Source organism: Callorhinus ursinus, unplaced genomic scaffold, assembly GCF_003265705.2.
Source record: "Callorhinus ursinus isolate GAN/ISIS: 27379988/994484 unplaced genomic scaffold, GSC_fseal_2.0 scaffold4, whole genome shotgun sequence".
NCBI lineage: Eukaryota > Metazoa > Chordata > Mammalia > Carnivora > Otariidae > Callorhinus > Callorhinus ursinus.
This window is the reverse complement of record NW_027397066.1, coordinates 117,346,169-117,367,088: the sequence shown is the minus strand read 5'-3', so window position 1 is coordinate 117,367,088 and position 20,920 is coordinate 117,346,169. Positions and strand designations below refer to the sequence as shown.

The 20,920-nt window shown below is 36.4% G+C and overlaps 1 protein-coding gene and 1 pseudogene across 4 annotated transcripts in view; both read left to right on the top strand.

Annotated features, from left to right (window-relative positions):
• MGAT4D (MGAT4 family member D) overlaps window positions 1-20,920 on the top strand; it is a 58,539-nt gene that overhangs the window by 14,014 nt on the left and 23,605 nt on the right. For 3 of the 4 annotated variants that reach the window (XM_025874002.2, XM_025874001.2, XM_073891222.1), the window contains exons 3-9: window positions 1,623-1,760; window positions 6,489-6,622; window positions 9,421-9,467; window positions 14,012-14,125; window positions 15,777-15,852; window positions 17,836-17,950; window positions 20,540-20,670. In XM_025874002.2, the coding sequence (XP_025729787.1) occupies window positions 1,623-1,760; window positions 6,489-6,622; window positions 9,421-9,467; window positions 14,012-14,125; window positions 15,777-15,852; window positions 17,836-17,950; window positions 20,540-20,670 (755 nt within the window). Of the gene's footprint in view, window positions 1-159; window positions 287-1,622; window positions 1,761-6,488; window positions 6,623-9,420; window positions 9,468-14,011; window positions 14,126-15,776; window positions 15,853-17,835; window positions 17,951-20,539; window positions 20,671-20,920 lie in introns of all 4 variants that reach the window. The other variant, XM_073891223.1, reaches the window with a different exon arrangement.
• LOC112826256 (U2 spliceosomal RNA) lies at window positions 11,997-12,108 on the top strand (annotated as a pseudogene).

Sequence of the window (20,920 nt, the reverse complement as noted above, 5' to 3'; positions counted from 1 at the left end):
TCCCATTTCAGTCAGTAAGCAAACCTGTTGATTCACAATCCTATGTGTCCACAAATCTGTCCACATTTTCCCATCACCATCTCTGCTGCTCTAGTCAGGCCGCCTTCATGCCTCGTCTGAATGACTGCTAACATACTTCTGTTTTTTCTCTTTCCCCAGACTTGTCCCCGCCTGTCTATTTCCACTGTAGCCAAAGTGAAGGCTCACTATCCTGTGTATCATCCTGCCGTGGCTCGCACTTCTCCAGGATAAAAAGTCCTGCCTCTGTTTCCTCTTTTGTAGTCAGGTAGTCCTTACTCTTAATACCTTGCAACCACTAATCAGTTCTCTGTTCTTAGAGTTTTCTCTTTCCCAGAATGTCATTCAAAGGGAATCATACAGTGTGTAATTCTTGGAGACTGACTTCTTTCACTTAACAAAGATTCATCAAAGTTATGTGACCAAATTTTTTGTTGACTTTATATTGCTGAGTAGCCTTTGATTATATGGATGTACAGTGGATACAGTTTGTTTATCCTTTTACCAATTGAAGGACATTTAGGTTGTTTTCATTTTTTTGGCAATTACAAGTACATGTTACTGTAAACATTCATATGCAGGTTTTTTGTATGAAAAGAATTTTCTTTAAAGTGTATATATTTATATATACGTATATATATCCTGAATACATTTCAGATAGATAGGTGATTTGGAAATGTTTTCTCCCAATCTTGGCTAGTCTTTTCATTCTCCTTATGGTGTCCTTCAGAAACCAAACACTTTTAATTGTGAAGTTCAATTTATCAATTTTTCTTTTTATATAATGTTTTTGATATTACCTTTAAGAATTCTTTACCTCTCTCAGGGTCACGAAGATTTTCTTTTATGTGTGTGCTTTGAATTTTATAGTTTAGGTTTTACATTTGGGTCTCTGAAACTTTTGAGTTGGTTTTTGTAACTAGTGTGAAGTACGGGTCAAGATTCAGTCTTTTTCATGTGAATGTCCAAGTATTCCAAGTATTCTTTGTCAAAAACGCTGTCCTTTCCTGCATTGAATTGCCTTTGTACCTTTTCCAAAAATCAGTTGATGATATTTATGTGGATCTATTTCTGGATTCTCTATTCTGTTCCATCGGTCTGTGTATCTTTTTTAAATGTAATACCACACTGTCTTGATTACCATATTATATATTATGAATTATATAGGGTGTGAGTCTCTAATTTTGCTCTTCTTTTTCAAAATTGTAGAGGTATATTCAAATGAGTGGTACAAGTAGAATCATTAAATGTTGAGCTACAAAACGAAGTTATAGAGATACCAACCTTAATGTGATATTAATCAAAATAGCAGATCAGATCAATTATAGCATGTTTCAGTTATACTTCATTTAGAACTGACAGTTCTGTTAGTCTCTGGTTATGTAGCTCATAGTGCTAGGCTTAAATATTATTTTTAAAATAAATATGAATCAATAATATTGGAACTATATTTTGTAGCCATATGTTTTAATAGTTCACATTTAATTGTATTTCTCTTATATATTGAATACTAAATCTGTTAATCTCATTATGAAAAATTGTACCAAAGAGAGAAAAATCCCTGTCGTCATGCACTTAGCAACTCTCTTTTTTCCCTCTTTCAGTTGAGAAGAAAATGAATACATTGGGTAAGAATGAAACAACATCTAATACATTTGAAATCCTAAAGTTCTTTTTTCCTCATCTAAGGAAAGTAGACAGAATTTATCCTGATGTAATCATTGGCAAAGAGAAAACAGGTGGTAAGCAAATTTAGAATTAGAAAATCAAATATAGATATTTTGATCTTTGAGGACATGCTTTTAAGTTTTGTTGTTGTTTGTTTGTTTGTTTTTTTAAGTAGGCTCCATGCCCAATGTGGGGCTTGAACTGAGAATCCTGAGATCAAGAGTTGTGTGCTCTACCGACTGAGCCAGCCAGGGGCCTCTTGGTTTTGTGGATGCTTCTCTAACTATTATTATATTGCTTTTAAGTTTTAATATGTAATCCATTAATATAATACTCCAGTACATAGACCACCAGCTTATGTGGCATTAATTTGGACTGGCAGAAATTATATGACTTGGCAGAAAAAAAATAGTTCAATAGATATTTAGAGACTTGAATTCAAGTTCAACTTGAATACAGATGTTTTAAAAATAGGTTATTATAAGTCACATATACATCTGACTTATATTAAGCATCTGCTAAGTACCTGGCAACGCTTGTCTCCCTTGGTTTTGATCAATTCATTCTTACCTGGTTATCTTCCTATTTCCCCATCTTTCTGGGGACCAAGGTCAGCGAAAGCTTTACAGAAGAGGTGATGTTTGAGCTAATCCTTAAATAATGAATTTAACTTCAGCAGGTATTAAAGAAGAGAGAAAGCATTTAAGTTAGAAGCAGGGATTTTAGGGTGAGTCTCCGAACGCTTGCCATTCTCATAGACCTTGTTTATTCTAATGAGTCACCCCAAGCCAGTGGCAGCCAACTACAGCCCTCAGGCCAAAGCTGCTACTTTACAATAAGATTTTGTTGGAGCCTAGTCAGTGCTCATTGTTACTTGTCTGAGGCTGTTCTCATGCTACAGCGACAGAATTGAGTAGTTTCAACAGAGACTGTATGGCCCGAGAGACAAAAATGTTTATTTACTACCTGGTCCTTTACAGAAAAAGCTTACTGATCTCTGATCTACACGGTTCCTTGGGAATAAGTAGTGTTCCGAAGCACATGCCTCTGCCGAGCTTGCTGAGTTGGGGTGGGGGTGCCAGTGGCATTGCTTAACATCTGAGTTCTCACTGTGTTCCATATACTGAGTTACTGTGCTTTCCTTCCTTCCTTCTTTCTTTTTTCTTTTTTTTTTTTATGTTTTCTCTCATTGTCTCATCTGACCCTCACAACCCAGTACAGTAGGACCTATAATTATCTCTATTTTACACCTAAGAAAATTGAGGTTTAGAGATATTAAGCTACTTCTTGAGATCGCACTTGAGTCTTAAACTGCATCAGATTCCCTCTTAGGAGTATTTTGAATGTGGCACGTGTATGTACATAGACGTGCATAATGTGTGTGAATACACGAGAAAGTGTGTGCTCCCCCAAAGCTAAAGGTAACAGGAGGAGGAGATGAAAGACATAGGAAAAAAAACCCAGTATGTAGAAACTATAAAATAGTAGATACCAAGAATCAGCATAGCTTTAACTAAACATCAGCAAAGATAAGCAGAAGCCCATGCCAGAGAGTGAAAGGAAGGAGGGAGAGATGTTTGTAATTGGGAAGAACAACAGAACTCCTTTTGGGGTTTTGAGGTGTTGAGGTAACCCAGTTAGCAGAACTGTGTTAAATCTTTTTTTTTCTTTTTTAAAGATTTTATTTATTTATTTGACAGAGAGAGACACAGCAAGAGAGGGAACACAAGCAGGGAGAGCGGAAGAGGGAGAAGCAGGTTTCCCGCGGAGCAGGGAGTCTGATGCGTGGCTCCATCCCAGGACCCTGGGATCATGACCTGAGCCAAGGCAAATGCATAACTGACAGAGCCACCCAGACACCCTATAGAACTGTGTTAAATCTTGAATAATTTTCTAATTCCCCAACTATTTCCTGATTCCCACCCATGCTGTATATATTGATCCTCCTTTTGAGCCCTTTGGTGGATTTTCATTGGTCCTTGGGAGGACCAGTTTGCCTATAAACCTTCATTACCAGAAGTAATTGAAAAGATTTTTTTTTCCTGGTAACTAAAAGATCATAGCACATAAGACATTTGTGAAACCACTGAAGCCTATAGCAAGGCCTACTGGGGAATCTGTCATCAGTCTTATTTGTTCTATATTCTGAGTATATTTCAAATAATTTCTGCTCTCTACCCTCTATAACTATTCTTTCAGCTTTCATTTCTTGCCCAGTGTATTGAAATAGACTTGTAAATTGACTGAAGTCAATCCATTCTTCATACCCTCCTCAGAGCTGTGTACTAAAATGCATAACATCATGCTCAACTCTTGCTTAAAATCCTTTAGTGGATCCTCAGTACATATAGGATGAAGCTAGCTCTTTGACATGGTGTATGCACAATAGACTGTATTTTTCAAATCAATTTTTGCCACTTCCCCTCCTTTCCAGCAACCCCAAAACACTTACAGTCCCTGTGAATAAGCCAAGTGATTAGCACATGCAGATCACTGCCTGCAACAAACCCACCACCTCCTGTCGACCGCAACTAACTTCCCCACTATGACTTTTCAGCTTAACTGACAATTTCTTTGTGCAGTCCTCCATGTCCTCAAGTAACCAGCTTCTACTAGGGGAATAGTGGTCGATAAGACAAGACCCTCATCTTCCTACAGACACGTGAGAAGGCAATTACAGTATAGAGTAGCTAGTGCTGTGACAAGGGAAATACAAGGTGGAGCAAGTAATCCATACTTGGGGAATTAGGGAAGACTTTCTGGACAAAGTGACATTCACCTGAGTCATGAAGGGTGAACAGAATTAGAATAGACTAAATAGGGAAAAAGCAGGTGATGGATAGTGGAAAAGTAGAGGATGTTCATCCAGGTAGAGAAAAAGAAATAGGAAGGGTCTAACAGCAAGAGGGCCTGGACAAAAAGTGGGGCGTGTGTGCACAATTGGGGCTGGAAGTTATTGTCAGTATGACATGGGGTAGAGCCCAAATAATAAAGAGACTTGGCTATTCACTTATTCACCCCAAGTTTGTTGCCATTATTATGTATTCCAATAACAAATAGAATGATAAGTACTATATGAGATGAAGTAAGAATATGTAGCTGGTACGCCCAACCTAGTTTAGAAAGAAAGTATAGAATCAGCACAAGGAACCTGAAGAAGAGTGTTCTAGGCAAAGAAAGGATGGCATGAGCAAAAGCCTGGAGATGAGAGTGTCCTATTTGGTCATTCTGAGAAGCTGAGCGATGTTAAGTGAGACTGGTTTTAAAGAGAGGATAGTTGGAACGGAAGAGGAAGGTCAGGACCAGGTCATTAAAGGCCTTGTAAATGTTTGTAAACGTGTTCGTTACCCTAAGGCATTGGGAGTCATTTCGGGAATTGCATTTTAGAGTGGATCCCAAAGTTTGAATAGTAAAAAAAATTTAAAAATTCACTCATATTAGAATATAATTTTAAAATAAAAAGTTCAACATGGTAACAACAACAAGAAAAACCACCCAAAAACAAAAACAACAAAACCCAAAGTTTGAAACTTGATTCCTGCCTTATACCATCCATAAAAATCAATTCCAGATGGACTGTAGATCTAACTATAAAAGGCAAACAATAAACCATCGAGAAGATATTCAGGAGAATGTCTTTATGACCTGAAGATAAACAAAGATTTCTCAACAGGAATCAAAAAAGCACTAACTTTATGTAAAGGAAGAGATGGATAAATTGTAGTATATTAAAATTAAGAATTTCTGTTCATCAGGAGGTAAAACATTGAAAAGGGAACCCAGAGTGGGAGATGATACTTGTAATACACATAACTGACAAAGCATTCATATTCAGAATCTATAGAGAGCATTAATAAATAAGAAAAGTCCAGAAAACTCAGAGAAATGGGTAAGAACTTAAACAGGAATTTCACAGAAGAATGTCCAAAGACCAATAAACGTATGAAAGTATGTTCGAACTCAATAGTAATCAGAGAAATACTAATTCTTACTGTTGTCACCAAAGTTCAGTAATTTTTTGTTACATAAATGCTTCTCAGTTTGTTGTATATCCAGGGCCCTGATTGTTTCGACAGTTTTTTTCTAGTTTTATTATTGCTTTTTTAGGGAGAGGATTTTCTGAGTTCCTTACTTAGCCATTCTAGAAGTCCCATTTTAAAGGTGGGGACAGTGAGGCTGGAGAGGCTGTGTATCTTGCCCAAGTTCATATGTCCAGGCACTAGTGTTGAGTTTGGGCAGACTTTACTGATATAATTTTAGTATCTATTTGGATGACATGAGATCTGTTCTCCCAGTGTTCCAGTCAATAGTGGTCAATACAAGTAACTTAGGGGTATGGATTCATTCCATTAAATCACTTGAAAATTACTTCATACATTTTTTTTCACAGATGAAAATATTTCATAGTATTTTTCCTGTTTTGGATTCCAGCATTTCCTTAGGAAGAGAAGTAGAGAATTCGCCAATGTGTGACATTTTGTACCCAAGTTAGGTAAAAGCTAAAATAAATGGAGAGTGGTTAGTTTTATCTTTTACTACACTGAAACCCTCCAACATGAGAACATCTTGGAGTCTACTTAATGCATTTACTAACAATCCACTGCAAATTGGAATTTGCTCAGGCAGAAAATGAACTTTATGATGAAAATTAAGAGTAGTTTGGATAATTTTTGTAATATAGTTTCGGACATTCTTTATGACCATATGACTAACCCAAACACAGTAATAAGCATAGATATTAATGATAAATTATGTTTTTCTCTGTGGTTTGAAATGATGATTCCATGCTCCTTTGCCTGCAGTCTCTTTCGCACTGGGCATTTCCACTGTTAACAGAGGAAATCAAAGTTACCTGAAGCAAACACTGAATTCTCTCGTCTCCAGGATGACTCCTTCAGAAGAGAAGGACTCTGTGGTGATTGTCTCTGTCTCAGATGTACGTATGAAAAATAAGTGGCTCTCCTCAGGCCCAACCTGTGGTCTCCAAGTACCCTTCCTCCATGGTAATCACTGTATCGTTTTGGATTTTTCTTCTTAAATTTAAAAAAGCAATTCATAGATGCCTTTTTGGTTGGCAGACAATGTATTTAATACTTGTTTGATACCACTGAGAAGGAACTAAATATGTCAATCTAAAAAGAAAATATAGTGGTTCCATGTGGAGAAATAAGATTGCATTGTTAAATATGTTACTAGGAGCCCTGCATACTATGTAGTACAGAAATTATATTTACAAACAGAACATTAAAATTGAAGCTATAGTAATAAAACCTGCCGGCCCAATAAAAGGTAGGTATATGAATCAAGAGTACTTTGTGTTAACTTAAGTAACAATAACCACCATGAATATTGAGGGATTCCTTCCTATATCTGAAGGATTGTAGACAATTTTTATATACATTATCTATGGTCTGCATTACATCCTTGTAAAGTAGGTGTAGCTATCCTGATTTTACAGGTGAAGAAACTGGAGCTTATAGAAAGTAAGTAACTTGCCCAGTAATTAATACAGCAGATTCAAATCTATGTCCAATGGCCCCCAAATTTTCTATCTTGTCTTCTAATGCCATGTAAAATGTACATAAAGCACTGTATAAATATTGACACCATAAAACCTTTTGGAGGGGGAATTTGGCGACTTGTGTTAGATTTAAAATGTGTATATCCTATGTATCAGAAATCTCAATTCTGGGAAGTTATCCTAAGGAGATAATCAAGCAGGAATTCCAAATAATAAAAATATGACAGTATGTACAGTAGTTGAGAACACATACTCTGGATCTAGATTGCCAAGGTTCAAATGCTGGCTTCTCCATTCCCTGGCTTGTGAACTTGACAAGTTCCTTCAGTTTTCTATGCTTCACTTTCTTTCTCTGCAAAATAGTGATGATAATATTACCTATGTCATAGGGTTGTTTTGTCAATTACATTAGCTATTATATTTAAAGTATTTAGAATGATGCATGGCATATAGTAAACGTTCAATAAGTAACTATTTCAAGGATTTTCAGTGCTTTATAAAAGCATAACATTGGAAAACCACCAAAAATGTCTATCAATAAGAGGCTGGTTAAATCCTTGTGTCTACATTGCAATAATCCACAATGCAATTGTAACCATGGAAAAGAGAATGAATATCTGTATTAACTGACATAAATGACATCCATATCATATTGCTGAGTGGGAAAAAAGTTTTAAAGCATCACATTTAACATCATATTATCTACGTAAAATGTGGTAGATGGAAGGAAGGAGGTAAAAAAGATATAGACAAAATGTATTTAAAAAAAAGAGAAAATGAACAAACCTTGGAATAATGGTCTCCAAAATATAAATAATGTTATCTCCAGATAGTAAGAGTTGGAGGGATCTTTGTTGTCCTTTCTATATTATTTTTTTTAAAGATTTTATTTATTTGTTTGACACAGAGAGAGACACAACGAGAGCAGGAACACAAGCAGGGGGAGTGGAAGAGGGAGAAGCAGGCTTCCCGCCGAGCAGGGAGCCCGATGCAGGGCTCAATCCCAGGACCCTGGGATCATGACCTGAGCCAAAGGCAGATGCTTAATGACTGAGCCACCCAGGCATCCCTGTACTTTCTATGCTCTTGTCTTTATTTGAATTTTCTACAATAAATATGTCTTTGAATGCAGAAAAAACTCAAAAAACAAAACAAGCAATAGAAAAACTAAGAGGAAAACATAAAAGATTAAACAGTCATTCTCTCCAAGTTTAATTTCTTAATATTGAAAGCATATACATAATCTCCGAAATGTTTTGCCACATTTCTGTACGTTACATATTATAATCTTTATTTCTTTGCTGCTGACACAGTGCACATGTGCCTAAAATGTTTAGAACGGTAATAAAATATTAGGGACAAATTTTAAAATGGAATGTCGATTGCTTAAGAAGTGTAACTTTAGTACTATATTTAAGATATAAAATATTTCTGTGTAACAAATAGCTGGTGATTCAATTTATGGCTATCTTAAGAACCTTAAGTACTGTCATAGGGTTATCTGCATCATGATGGATATTTTAAAATAAGCAGTCTGTATACATTTCAGAGTACTCAGATTTGACAATAGAACTGTCATTATTCAGAATTTTTCAGGATTTTATATTAGGAATGTTTGGGGCCCTGAGGCAATATTGTGTAAATACTATCACTTTTGTGAAAGTAAATACATACATACATACATACATACATTTGGGAATGTACCACCGAAAGCTACTTACGGATGAATCTGTCATCAGTAATCTAGCACAGAATTTGATAAAGAGTAGGCACACAAGGTTTGTTGATGGAAGACAATTTGGGAATCAAGCTGAGTAATACCATCTTGAAAGCCGTGGTCTAATTTTGAAGTACGTTTATTATCCTATAATACTCATAAAATGAAGACATTTTCAAAAAGTGCAGTTCTTAGAAATAAACCATCCCATTTTTAGGACAAAACTGTTTTAGATACATAGGTTTTTGCATACTAATTTTTAAGTGTAAATAATGTGTAGTGATATTTTGTACTGTGACGAAGGAAGAATGAAATCTTTTCAGTGTTCACATCAGGTCTTTTAGACACATGGGTATTTTAAATTCTTTTATAAAAACAAAAAATTCTTAGGAAGCAATGACATTCCATACCTAAACTAGAATTATATGTAGCAACCGTATCGTAGCAAAACTATGAGGCATGCTTAATTTCAGTAAAATATTTTTCTCATTTTTAGAGAAATGAAGATTATTTAAAATCTGTTGTTGGCATGATTACAAAAAGGTAAGTACTGTCTGATAAGTTTGAAAATAACTGTTCTTTCATTTTTCTATTTTATTTTTTCTGCCCGATTATATTATTGTATTAGTGATCATATTCATTCTGATGAGTGAGCTGTATAGAAAGAACTACTTAGGACTACAGGTAGTTCTGAGCTGTGACAAAGTATAGCTTATAACTTTCCCCAATTTTGTAAGTTGTCTGCCTAATAAAATCCACCTTTTCCATGTTACTATTGTTGTATCTATTCTCCATGAAATCCACTTCCTCTGAGAGAAGCCTACTAGATTATTTCTTAATAATCTAGTTCTTGTGTTCCTTACTGTATGGAGTCACATTGTCCACGTCTGCTTACAATCTCCTGTTGGATGTAGCCTGGGAGATGCGAGCACATAATGATGAGCCAACATGATGTTATTTCTCAAGCAAGATGCTGTGGAATGGACCCAGCCTTTCAGATCTTTATGTTCAAGTGGGTGATACAACTGGTAAAAAACAAATCACAACCCGGAAGCTGGTGTTTCATATTGGTATGGGGAGGGCAGTATGAGAACACGTAGAGGGTGAAGTCTTTCACTCTACCTGCAAGATATAAAGAAAGTAATAATTGAGCTGAGTCTAAAGGTATAAGTAGACACTCTTAAAGCAGATTAAAGGAGAAAGGGATGCCTGGCAAATAGAATTGCTTAAGAAGGCAGAAAGGCCAGAAAGGCGCACACTAGATTTTTGGAAATATGAGTGTATCCTGGAGTATGGACGTTTGAGGTTAAGGAAGCAGTATCAGGGGGAGTTACGGCAGGCTGTGATAAGATCCTGAAGAGCTTTGGGTAACATGCTGAGGATTAAGCACTTTATGCTACAGACCAGGCTCGCAAACATGGCCTTCAAGCTGAATCTGGCCAATAGACGTTTAGCTTCGCCAGCAAAGTGTTTGGTTTTGTTCCCTTACCAAGTAGCTCAAGGGGACAAGGCAAAAGTTATTTTCGTCAAAAAAAATTCTAGCTAATAACTGTAGAATGAATAGAATTAGAAAATCACCATTTTGAAACAGCTGGCCCAGGCATGTCCTTCAGTGACATGTGGATGGGGCACTTGATGTGGAAGGTGTACCAGCCAGCACCCAACCAGGAAAACGCTTGGTAATTCAGATAGAGGGAATTCAGTACAAAGAACTGGTCAAAAAGTGTTGACAGGGGCTGAGAGAACAAAAGAGAGGAGATGGGAGAAGCATAAAGGGAGGTGGGGTTTGATGAGCTGACGTTGGCCGCACCTGCTGCAGTGCTGTTGGGAACCCCCCCCGCCCCCGCCGGGTAGCAGTGCCATCTCTGTCAGGGCTGGAGCCTCCGCTGACCCCCCACCTCCTGCTGCTCCATCCTGCTTCTGCTGCTGCAGACGTCACCCCAGCCCCAAAGGAGGAAGCATAGCCTCCACTTTACTGCCTTCTAATCTCTTAATGCTGCCTCCCATAGGCAGAACCTACCCGGAAGCCGGCCAGCAAGGGGGTCTGGGGTTGTGGCATGCAGACCCCCTGCCCCTACAGTCCCTGGCAGAGCAGAGTGGGAGAGTGGGGGCTGAGGCCAGAGGGGCAATCTGCAGGAAGGGCTCAGATGCCCCCACCTGAACCTGTTAGCAGTCTCAGCGTCCCTGGAAGTTAGACAGACGTTTTGTGTCTTTTGTTGTGTAGCCAATGAAATACACTCTGAAAAAACTGTAGGGAATTATTGCCCACCACCCTCCAGAATACAATATAACACAGTACAAGACAGAACAGCCTTTTTGTTTGTTTGTTTTTAGTTTCAGAGGTAGAATTTAGTGATCCATCAGTTGGATATAACACCCAGTGCCCATTACGTCAAGTGCCCTCCTTCATGCCCATCACCCAGTTACCCCATCTCCCCCATCCACATCCCCTCCAGCAACCCTCAGTTTGTTTCCTAGAGTTAAGAGTCTCTTATGGTTTGTCTCCCTCTCTGTTTTCCTCTTATTTTATTTTTCCCTGCCTTCCCCTGTATTCATCTTTTTGTTTCTTAAATTCCACATATGAGTGAAATCATATATTTAAGACAGAACAACCTTTAATCTGATCTAAAGTCCAGTTTAGAGTATACACACACAGTGAATAGAGGAAGCAATCTGTAGTAACCACTAGGATGTAGGACATTCTATAGGACAGTTGACCCAGTTCTATTCAAAAAGATAGTTGAGGGAAAAAGAGAAAAACTGAAATTACTGGTCTGGATAATAAGTTTAAAAAAAGAAGTAAGAGATAACTGGTTATAATGAGAAGATCTTAAGTGGATACTCAGTGAAACAACCCCCCCCCCCGGCCTTCACCCATTAGATACTTGTTAGGATACTGGGCATATTTGAATATCAACTGAATATTATGTGATATTAAGTAACTATTCTTAGTCTTATAAGGTGTGGTAATGGCATGTGGTTGTGTAAATAAATGTCCTTTTTTGATTTTGACACTGAAGAACTAAAGGGTGAGAACTGATTAGGATTTGTTTTAAAATACTTCAGCAACGCATCGCTTCTCGGCCTTTTGGCTAAGATCAGGTGTAGTATCTGTTCTTATCAGTTTACTATCTGATACGTCCTCTATCCAAGGACAATATATTAAAATAGTTGAGCAACAAAAAGGGGGCTGTATGGATGAAACAAGTGTGGTAAAAAAAAAATTAATGGTTGTTGAAATCAAGTGATTCGGGATTCATTGTAGTCCCACTTGTGTGTGTGTGTGTGTGTGTGTGTGTGTGTGTGTGTGTGTGTGTGTGGTAATTTTCATAATAAAAATTTAAAGAATTGAATTAGACTATTCTCAACAAGTTTGGCCAATGGAGAGAGATGTTAAAACACAGCAGCCTGAGGCAAAGCTTATGTTTGGGGAGGTCTGGAGATGGGGGCACTAGGAGAGGTTTTACATGTGCTCTCATCAAGAGGGAGGGAGCCGATGCACAAGGTCTACGGGGGGCAGGGGGTTGGATGTAAGGTACACATGGAAGGAGGTTTAGGCAGGACCAAGCTAAGATAACGTAGAAAAAAATAATTAGCTTGAGAAAGGAGGGTGAAATGAAAGCATTCCCTCCCTAAAGGATTTTCTTTTCTCTGTGAAAGGAAAATAGTATGTTGAGAATGAGGAATTTATTGGCAGTGAACTTGAACTTGAGACTGGTAGGGAACCTTGAAGTAGATGATGTGTATGGAGGGAGATAGAACTGGGCAAGATTAACTAAAACACCTTTGTATGTCTAGTTTTACCCAAAAAAGATTCCCCAGGAAAAAAATTGCCTCATACTTGAATCCTTAAAATGTTCTCATATTCCAGGATACCCTCTCTTGGTTGCTTTTTTCTGCATAATAAACTGTTTGCAGAAGACACATTAATGTGAAATGACTTAAATCTATGCTAGTTTGGTGTCCTTATAAGGTAGTCTTCACGGAATCATTTACAAAGAAGGCAGAGATTTACAAACAATTCTTGGGGATATGTTTTGAAATCTTTTTAGGATGACTTTAAAAAAGAATTACAGTATATGGTTACTTGTGGAGATCACAAATAAAAAACTACTTGACGTATAAAAACACTTATGTTTTGCTATAAAATGTACAAAGACAGTGTCACTAACTAGAAATTTAGTTAGACTTAACCATCATGTGTACCAGAGAACTATGTCAGATGATTCAAAAAGAGAGTCATATTATCTGTCTCTAAAGGAAAACCATTTAAAATGCTCTATCTGGTGTGTCCCATCCTTTACCTTGATGGTACAAGATGTGTATTACGGTTTTTGTGAACAGTATTTCGTGCATTTTAATGATTTCCTAGTTGGTCTATAAATATTAACTTTTAAAAATAAAGATTCTAAAAAGCATACATAGTCATCCAGTGAGTTGTGGACAAGAGTCACACTCAATCCTCGCTTGCTGTGAGGAGTCTATAGTTTCAGCAGGCATGATGCTATTCAATGGGACTCTTTTTTTTTTTTTAAAGATTTTATTTATTTGACAGAGAGAGACACAGCAAGAGAGGGAACACAAGCAGGGGGAGTGGGAGAGGGAGAAGCAGGCTTCCCGCTGAGCAGGGAGCCCGATGCAGGGCTCGATCATGACCTGAGCCGAAGGCAGACGCTTAACGACTGAACCACCCAGGCGCCCCCAGTAGGACTCTTATTAAACTCAAAACTGTGCACTTTAAAAAAATCATCTAATGTTCTATGCTAACTCGTTAGTTCCATTATTTTGAATCTTTTAGTGTACATATCTGATTGTAAATGTGCAAAAATTTAAAGTGCCTATAATTTTTATGAAAGGAAATTAATTTTATATTGTATATTTTAACTTTTTGTTAGGTTGCTTACTAATTTATAAAAGAAATGTTTTGGCTAAAAAGTATTAGTTTCATAAGGTGGACATCATGTATCTACATGTGAAACAATTCAAATAAAAACATGTGGACATGCATGAGGACATTCTTTTTAAGTATTTGTTATTTTGGTAAATTAAATATTGAGTTGCAAGCTTCCATTTACTTCTCTTTACAGATTCAAAAGGCAACTAAGGTCTGGATCCTTAGAAATCATTTCAATACCTGCCTTTTTTTATCCAAACATATCACATGTCAAGGAGTCAACTGACGACTCAGGAAAGTCAGAGAGGTATTACGGATTACCTGAAATAACTTCATCAGACGTAATGTTGGAACCAGTATCTAAGAGATCCCATTTCAAACACAGCCAGCTCCTATTAGCTTGCAAGAGCTGACAAAGTGCAGCACTTCTCAGTCTGCATCCAGCGACGTCAAGTTGGTAGCATGAAATCAGCCATGGTAGGAGCATTTACACCATGGAAATGGGCAAAAGCACAAATCATGGCTCACCCTTACCCCACTCCCCGAAGAGTCAGTTGTTGAACATTTACCACCAGCACACCACTGATTATCTGTGTTTGCTTATTCAGCCAATAATTAGCAAGGGCATAATGAAGGGGTAAAGAAAGCCTGGGGTTATAAATTATTACGTGTACATTCTAGTTCCAGTTTTACTGTTTGTTGTAGGTCATCCTAGACAGGTAATTTAGCCTTTGTCTTGGCTTCCTCTGCTTTCCCGTGTGCATAATAAAATCTACATTATACATTTGGAAGAATCATTGTAAGAATAAAATATGATAGTAGTTATGAAAGAATTTTGAAAAAAAGTCTATACATGTATAAAGGATCACTATTGTTTGATTTTAAATGTTGTAGGTATTATAAGAAATGTAATAATTTGGCTCCTCAAAACTTAATAGAGTAAAAGAAATGTCAGAATTCAGAAAAAAGTCAGATCCCAGGAAACTATTAGCTCTGTTTTATGATAATAAATGGGTATGTCAGAATCTGGAAATCTCTTAGGGGTTTTCTTTTGCTTTGAATTTAGTCAGTTCTTAGAGTCATAAACCTGGGAGACATTGTAGATCCTGTTTTTCCTTCTGCTGTTTATATCCCCATCATCATTTCTTCTTTTTAAAAAAAACTCCCTCTGCATCATCCCTCTCATCCCCATTCCTCTGCCTTGGACTTAGTTCAGGTCATTCATGATCTATTTGTTTTCCCTAAGCGTAGCCTAGCCTGGCCTCTCTTCCAATTCATTCTCCATAGTGTAGCCAGAAGAATCCATTTTCATGGGAGATCAAGTCCAAAGTCTCGTTCATGATCTGGTCTCTGCCCACCTCACCATCATCAGCTTTTCCATCCCCTCTTGGTGCTGTGGATCTAAGGTGGCATGTGCTCTCGTGCGTTTCATGCCTTTGCAGTATTCGTCCTCCCACTGAATGCCCGGCCTCCTGATCTTATTGTATGTCATCATTGCCAATGTCTCTGTGTAGCACTTATCTAATTGTTGTGATTTTATTAATTTTCTGTCTTTTCATACTGGATTATGAAACACAGAACTGCATTGTGTATTGCTCTTTGTACGTTCAGGAACTGGCCTAATACCTAGCTTAGTATTAAATTAGAATAAAGTTTCTTCTTACTTTTATTTGAACAAGACCTAAGACCAGAAAGAATATTAATTTTACTACACAGATAAAAATTTAACCAAAACATAAAATAGATTATGTTTATCCTAGTTTAGTGATGGCCGATATGGTCCACTGAATAAAGATGGGAAACATTTTAATATAGTATAAAATATTCAATTACACTTACTGTAGATAGTACTCTATGTTAGCAAAGCGTAAAAAATTGTTTTTAGTTACTGAAGTGTGCTTATAAATAAAAATTATGTAATAATGACAAATATTAACAGATTTTATTACTATCTTTAGTAAGTGCATCAAACAAGTACTGGATTTTTGTTTTTTGATGCTGTATGCCCAACCCAAGGCCATGTATTATTTACAGGTAAGACCATGGTATATATATATATAATTTAAAGTGGAAGAATTATGTTCTCCTCGAACCATGAGAGATGATGGACTCTGAAAAACTGAGGGTTCTAGAGGGTAGGGGGGTGGGGGGATGGGTTAGCCTGGTGATGGGTATTGAGGAGGGCACGTTTTGCATGGTGCACTGGGTGTTATGAACAAACAATGAATCATGGAACACTGCATCAAAAACTAATGATGTAATATATGGTGATTAACATAACAATAAAAAAAATTAAAAAAAAAAAAGAATTATGTTCTCCTTCCCTCTTTTGATTCCTTCCTCATTGTATTCCTCCACCTTACTTTGTATTCAGAAAATACTCATTAAAGTTCCAAAAGGAAGTTTAAAGTTGATTTTATGTAAGTCTTCTTGCTGGATTTACTATTAACAGAGGAAATTATAGTTACCTGAAGCAAACTGAAAAGAAATTCTCAAATTAGAAAAAAAATAGAAATTATGCTCCCTACATTTCTCTTCTCACAAATTTATTACATTAACATTAAGCAGACATATTTTGAGCACTTACTATATGTCAGACAGTGTGTATGCTCACCATTGGTACCTTACATTGGCTCACCTTGTATGTTCTACCCAGTTCTACAATGCCTTACTGTATTTCTGAAATAAATCAATTATATATAGCTTGAATTCCCTGAATTCTGGTGTATTGTTAAATAATAGTGTTATGTTTCCCAGCAGTGAGTATAGGCCTTACTACATGTGACAATATACAGTTGTAAGAAGAGTTTGCAAGATATCACTGGAGAAGAGAGAATGTTAGAAAAAGGCCTGAAGTAGGGTCTTCTCTTTTACTGGAAGAAAAAAAAAATCTCTTTTGATTCCTAGTTAGTGGAATGTAACAGAAACTTGAGATCCAGCCAATGTTTTCTTAAACAATTTGAAACCACGTAGTTCTCTTTTGTGTTCTGGTAATGTGCTTGAGGACGTCCACATTTTTCTGAATCATTTAGGAGGTCCTCTTAGCAGATAGATTACACGTAATATATATGAGATTAAATAAAAGGAAAATTATAGTTTTCCTTTCCCCCTCTCTTAGGGAGAACTATTCTTAGGTTTATGTGCACCGCTATTCTACCCAGCTAGTGGTGGATGAGAGTGCCAGTTCCCTTTTGTCATCTCTTGGGCAGCCACCCTCTCTGGCAGTAGGACATGGTGGCACCTGTCATCTCAAACATAAAGCTAGTTGGCCTTAAATTAGAAATGGAAGTCTTGGTAAGGATGAAAATGGATTCAGATAAGCAAAATTTTTTCAATGAGGATTTATTTATTTTTTTAAAGATTTTATTTATTTATTTGACAGAGAGAGACACAGCGACAGAGGGAACACAAGCAGGGGGAGTAGGAAAGAGAGAAACAGGCTTCCTGCGGAGCAGGGAGCCCGATGCGGGGCTCGATCCCAGGACCCTGGGATCATGACCTGAGCCGGAGGCAGATGCTTAATGACTGAGCCACCCAGGTGCCCCTATTTATTTATTAAAAAAATTTTTTAAAAAGATTTTGTTCATTTGAGAGAGAGAGAATGAGCAGGGGTGGAAAGGTAGAGGGGGAGAGAGAGAGAGAGAGAGAGAGAGAGAAGAGCCGGCTCCCCACAGAGCAGGGAGCCCGATGTGGGACTCGATCCCAGGACTCTGGGATTATGACCTGACCGAAAGGCAGATGCTTAATCGACTGAGCCACCCAGGTGTCCTTCACTGAGGATTTAGTTTGAGTGTTCCATATTATTATTTAGGGAAAGAAACAGATGATCTCTGGTCTCAGAATCTGAAAGTGAAAACTAACAGTAAATACCCTCAGCGAATTGAACTAAAAATAAAATTAGCCTCATAAAAACATTTTCTTCAGTGTATGCTATTGAAAGTATTTTCACTTCTCAAGCTGATGCAGCTTATTCAGTGGAAGTATCAAAGGTACTCACGACTTTTTGTTTTTTTCCAGCTAGAAGATGATATCATAGCTAAAAAGATGTACTTTACAAAAATCACAGATTTTGTGCATAATATCACTTCAAAAAATTGGTTTTATATTGAGTTTTCAATTCTTGGATTCATAGGTAAGCAATGTATCTATTTTTTAGCACACAATAATCTTAAAAGTTCTTAAGAACTTATCAGTTTGTTAATAAATGGAAAGGAAGGGCATGATTTCTATAAAGATACTTTTAATTTAATAATAAGATCAAATTCAAGTATCTGAATTTCAGAAAATGTATTTTAAACCAATTTTTTCCTAGATGGACAATATAAATTAGCAGGTTGATTTGTACATAATATTTTATCAAAAGGTAAGAAAGATACCACTTGCCAAGTGTTTGCTGAGAGTCTGCAGGCTCAGTGACTAAGGTGTACTTCTCTATTTTACATAGAAAAATACTTTCAGTTTATATAGAAACTATATAGAAAAGAATTACAGTTCTAGAGAAAGGAATTCTAACGTAGGACTCCCGTACTCTAAATTCCCTGTAATTTCCAGTATGCCAAAGCTGACATACTTAGAAAAGGTAAAAATACATGAATCGGCCCCACCACAGAAGAGTTCCTAAAATTGTGTCCATGAGGGGATTTTTAAAAAATTTCTTCTATAAACTTCTTTTTCTTCCTTCCACTCTTTCCACCCTTCCTTCTCTACTTTTCCTTTTAGTTGAACTTTGAGGTAGCAAGTTGAATGACCTTACTCATTTCATGGTGCACGGCATCGTTTCTTCATGCAGGAGCCCTCTCTTATTTTTTTCGTTTTATGCCCAGTCCCTACTCCCACTTCTTCCCACATCCCAGTAGGTTTGCACTCTACTGTGTTCAAAGTATACATATAAATATGCATGTATCCATGTCAAATACTCGGTGTTTATCATGTTTGTACCTGTTTAAAGTTTACATAAACGAGTGATGTGATGAGCCTATTCATGCCCCTTACATTTTTGTCCTCAAAACTAGATTTTAAAACTGCCAACATGTCGATATATGTCCATTTAGTTTATTGTTCCTCACGGCTGTTGCATAAGCCCTACATAATAATCCATTTGATTTATCCATCCTCAGAGTAGTTGACCTTGATTGCTTCCAACTCCCTGCTGCCGCAAAGAAATGAAGTGATGTATTTGTCCCCGAGAGCAAGATCACTGAGGGTGAAAGTAGCAGTGTCTCTGTGTAGCCAGATTGCTTTGCAGATTGGCTGTACAGTTTATCCTCCCTTAAGCAGTACGTATGGGTTCCTGCTTCCCCATGTGCTTGACAACATTTGATTCTATCCATTACATTTTTTTTTTTTTTTTGCCACTGGGAGGAGTGTAAAGCATTTCTCTGACTGCTCATGAAATCTGTTATTCATATACTTACTTGATCACCTTCTTTCCCATACATTTTTTGTCAAGTGTTGTAGAATCCAGTTTTAAGACCCCAAAGATTTTTGCTCAGCTTTGATTTAAATAAGAAGAAAAATTATAGCTAACAGTAACACCCGATAAACTTGAAGAGGAAGTGTTTTGTTGATACATTACCTTGTGAACTATAAATTCCTTTTTATTTTTCTCGCCAAAGTCAGGTATGAGAAGGATAGAGAATATTCACATTCTGATCACAAGAGCACAATGAACAGGAGCACATATATGTAATGCTGAAGTCTTATTTAAGCTTAAGTTTACAAGGGCTTTGTTCTCTGTTGTTATAATAACAATTTTCTTACTCAATATTACCAAAAATATGAATTTGCTAAACAGAATTTTATAGCATACTGAGAGCAGATAAGGAAAACACAAATACTGAATCACCTGTTTCCATCATTAAATCACTTGTTTTGGTCGCTATATAAATGGGTGCCAAAAAATTAAAATACAACTATACATTTGATTAAGTAACCCATACAGACTCAGCTCCTAGTGAAAAAAAGGAAGCATGCTTACTTTCTACCAGCATGTTTATTAAATGGTTAGATGTATTTTATACTCTTTACTTTAAAGTGAAAATTTACCTGAATTTTATACCTTCAACTTCATTTTAAAATTAATTTTAAAATTAAAAATGCAGTGTATTAGAAAAAAAGCAATTGGACCTAATGAAATATCCTACTTTAAAATAGGGCAAATCTTTTAGAATCACAAATACAAGAGAAATAAAATTCATATAAAAATGATGCTCAAATACTGAAATAATACTGTATTCTAATAAAAATTAAGTACTAAGCATAAAAAATCTGGTAGATAAAGTTCTACAAAAGTCAGGTTATAAATCAGTTTCTGCAAAAATAAGTAAAAGATTATAGCTCCTATAATTTTCATTTTTTAAATATCTTTTTAATTATTATGTATAAATCTTTCACATGACTTAGAAAATTGATCTCACTGGTTATCAAAATTGATTACCTGAGAGTATTCACTATTCTAAACCTGCTTCACACTTTCCTGCCCAGAAATGGTAATCCTTAATACTTAAGCAGATGTATTATTTTGCTTTATTATCCTTCAACTTCACGAATACTTTAGGCTTTATTTATTTTGAAGGAATAATTTAATTTTTAATGATTTTTTTGGTCCTTTCTTATGTTAATAGAATGAATGACTATATATAAGCATTATTTTATGATATATTGTTATTTGGATTTGTAAACACTCAAGAGTTGTTTGGATTTGTTTACTTTTTCTCCATAGGAAAGCTGTTTAAATCTCAGGACTTACCTGACTTTGTACGTTTTTTTTTAATGTTCTATAAAGATAAACCCATAGACTTGCTCTTGAGGGACATTTTTCAGGTAAAGATGTGTAACCCAGGAGAAAATCCCGTAAGTATTTCTTTACTTTCAAATGCAAAATATTTTAGGAAAATACTATCTGTCTAATGTAATTCCCTAAAATTTGTTCACCAAACTAAACCTGATGAGTGCATTAATTTTTTAACTTCTGGTATCCAGAATTTTTACTGACACTTATACGTACTAAATGAAGTAATGAGAGGCCACAAATTTAGTGAAAAGTAGAAAAAAAGAGACAAAAAAACCCCAAACAAATAATAAAATGTTGGTTGTAAATCCA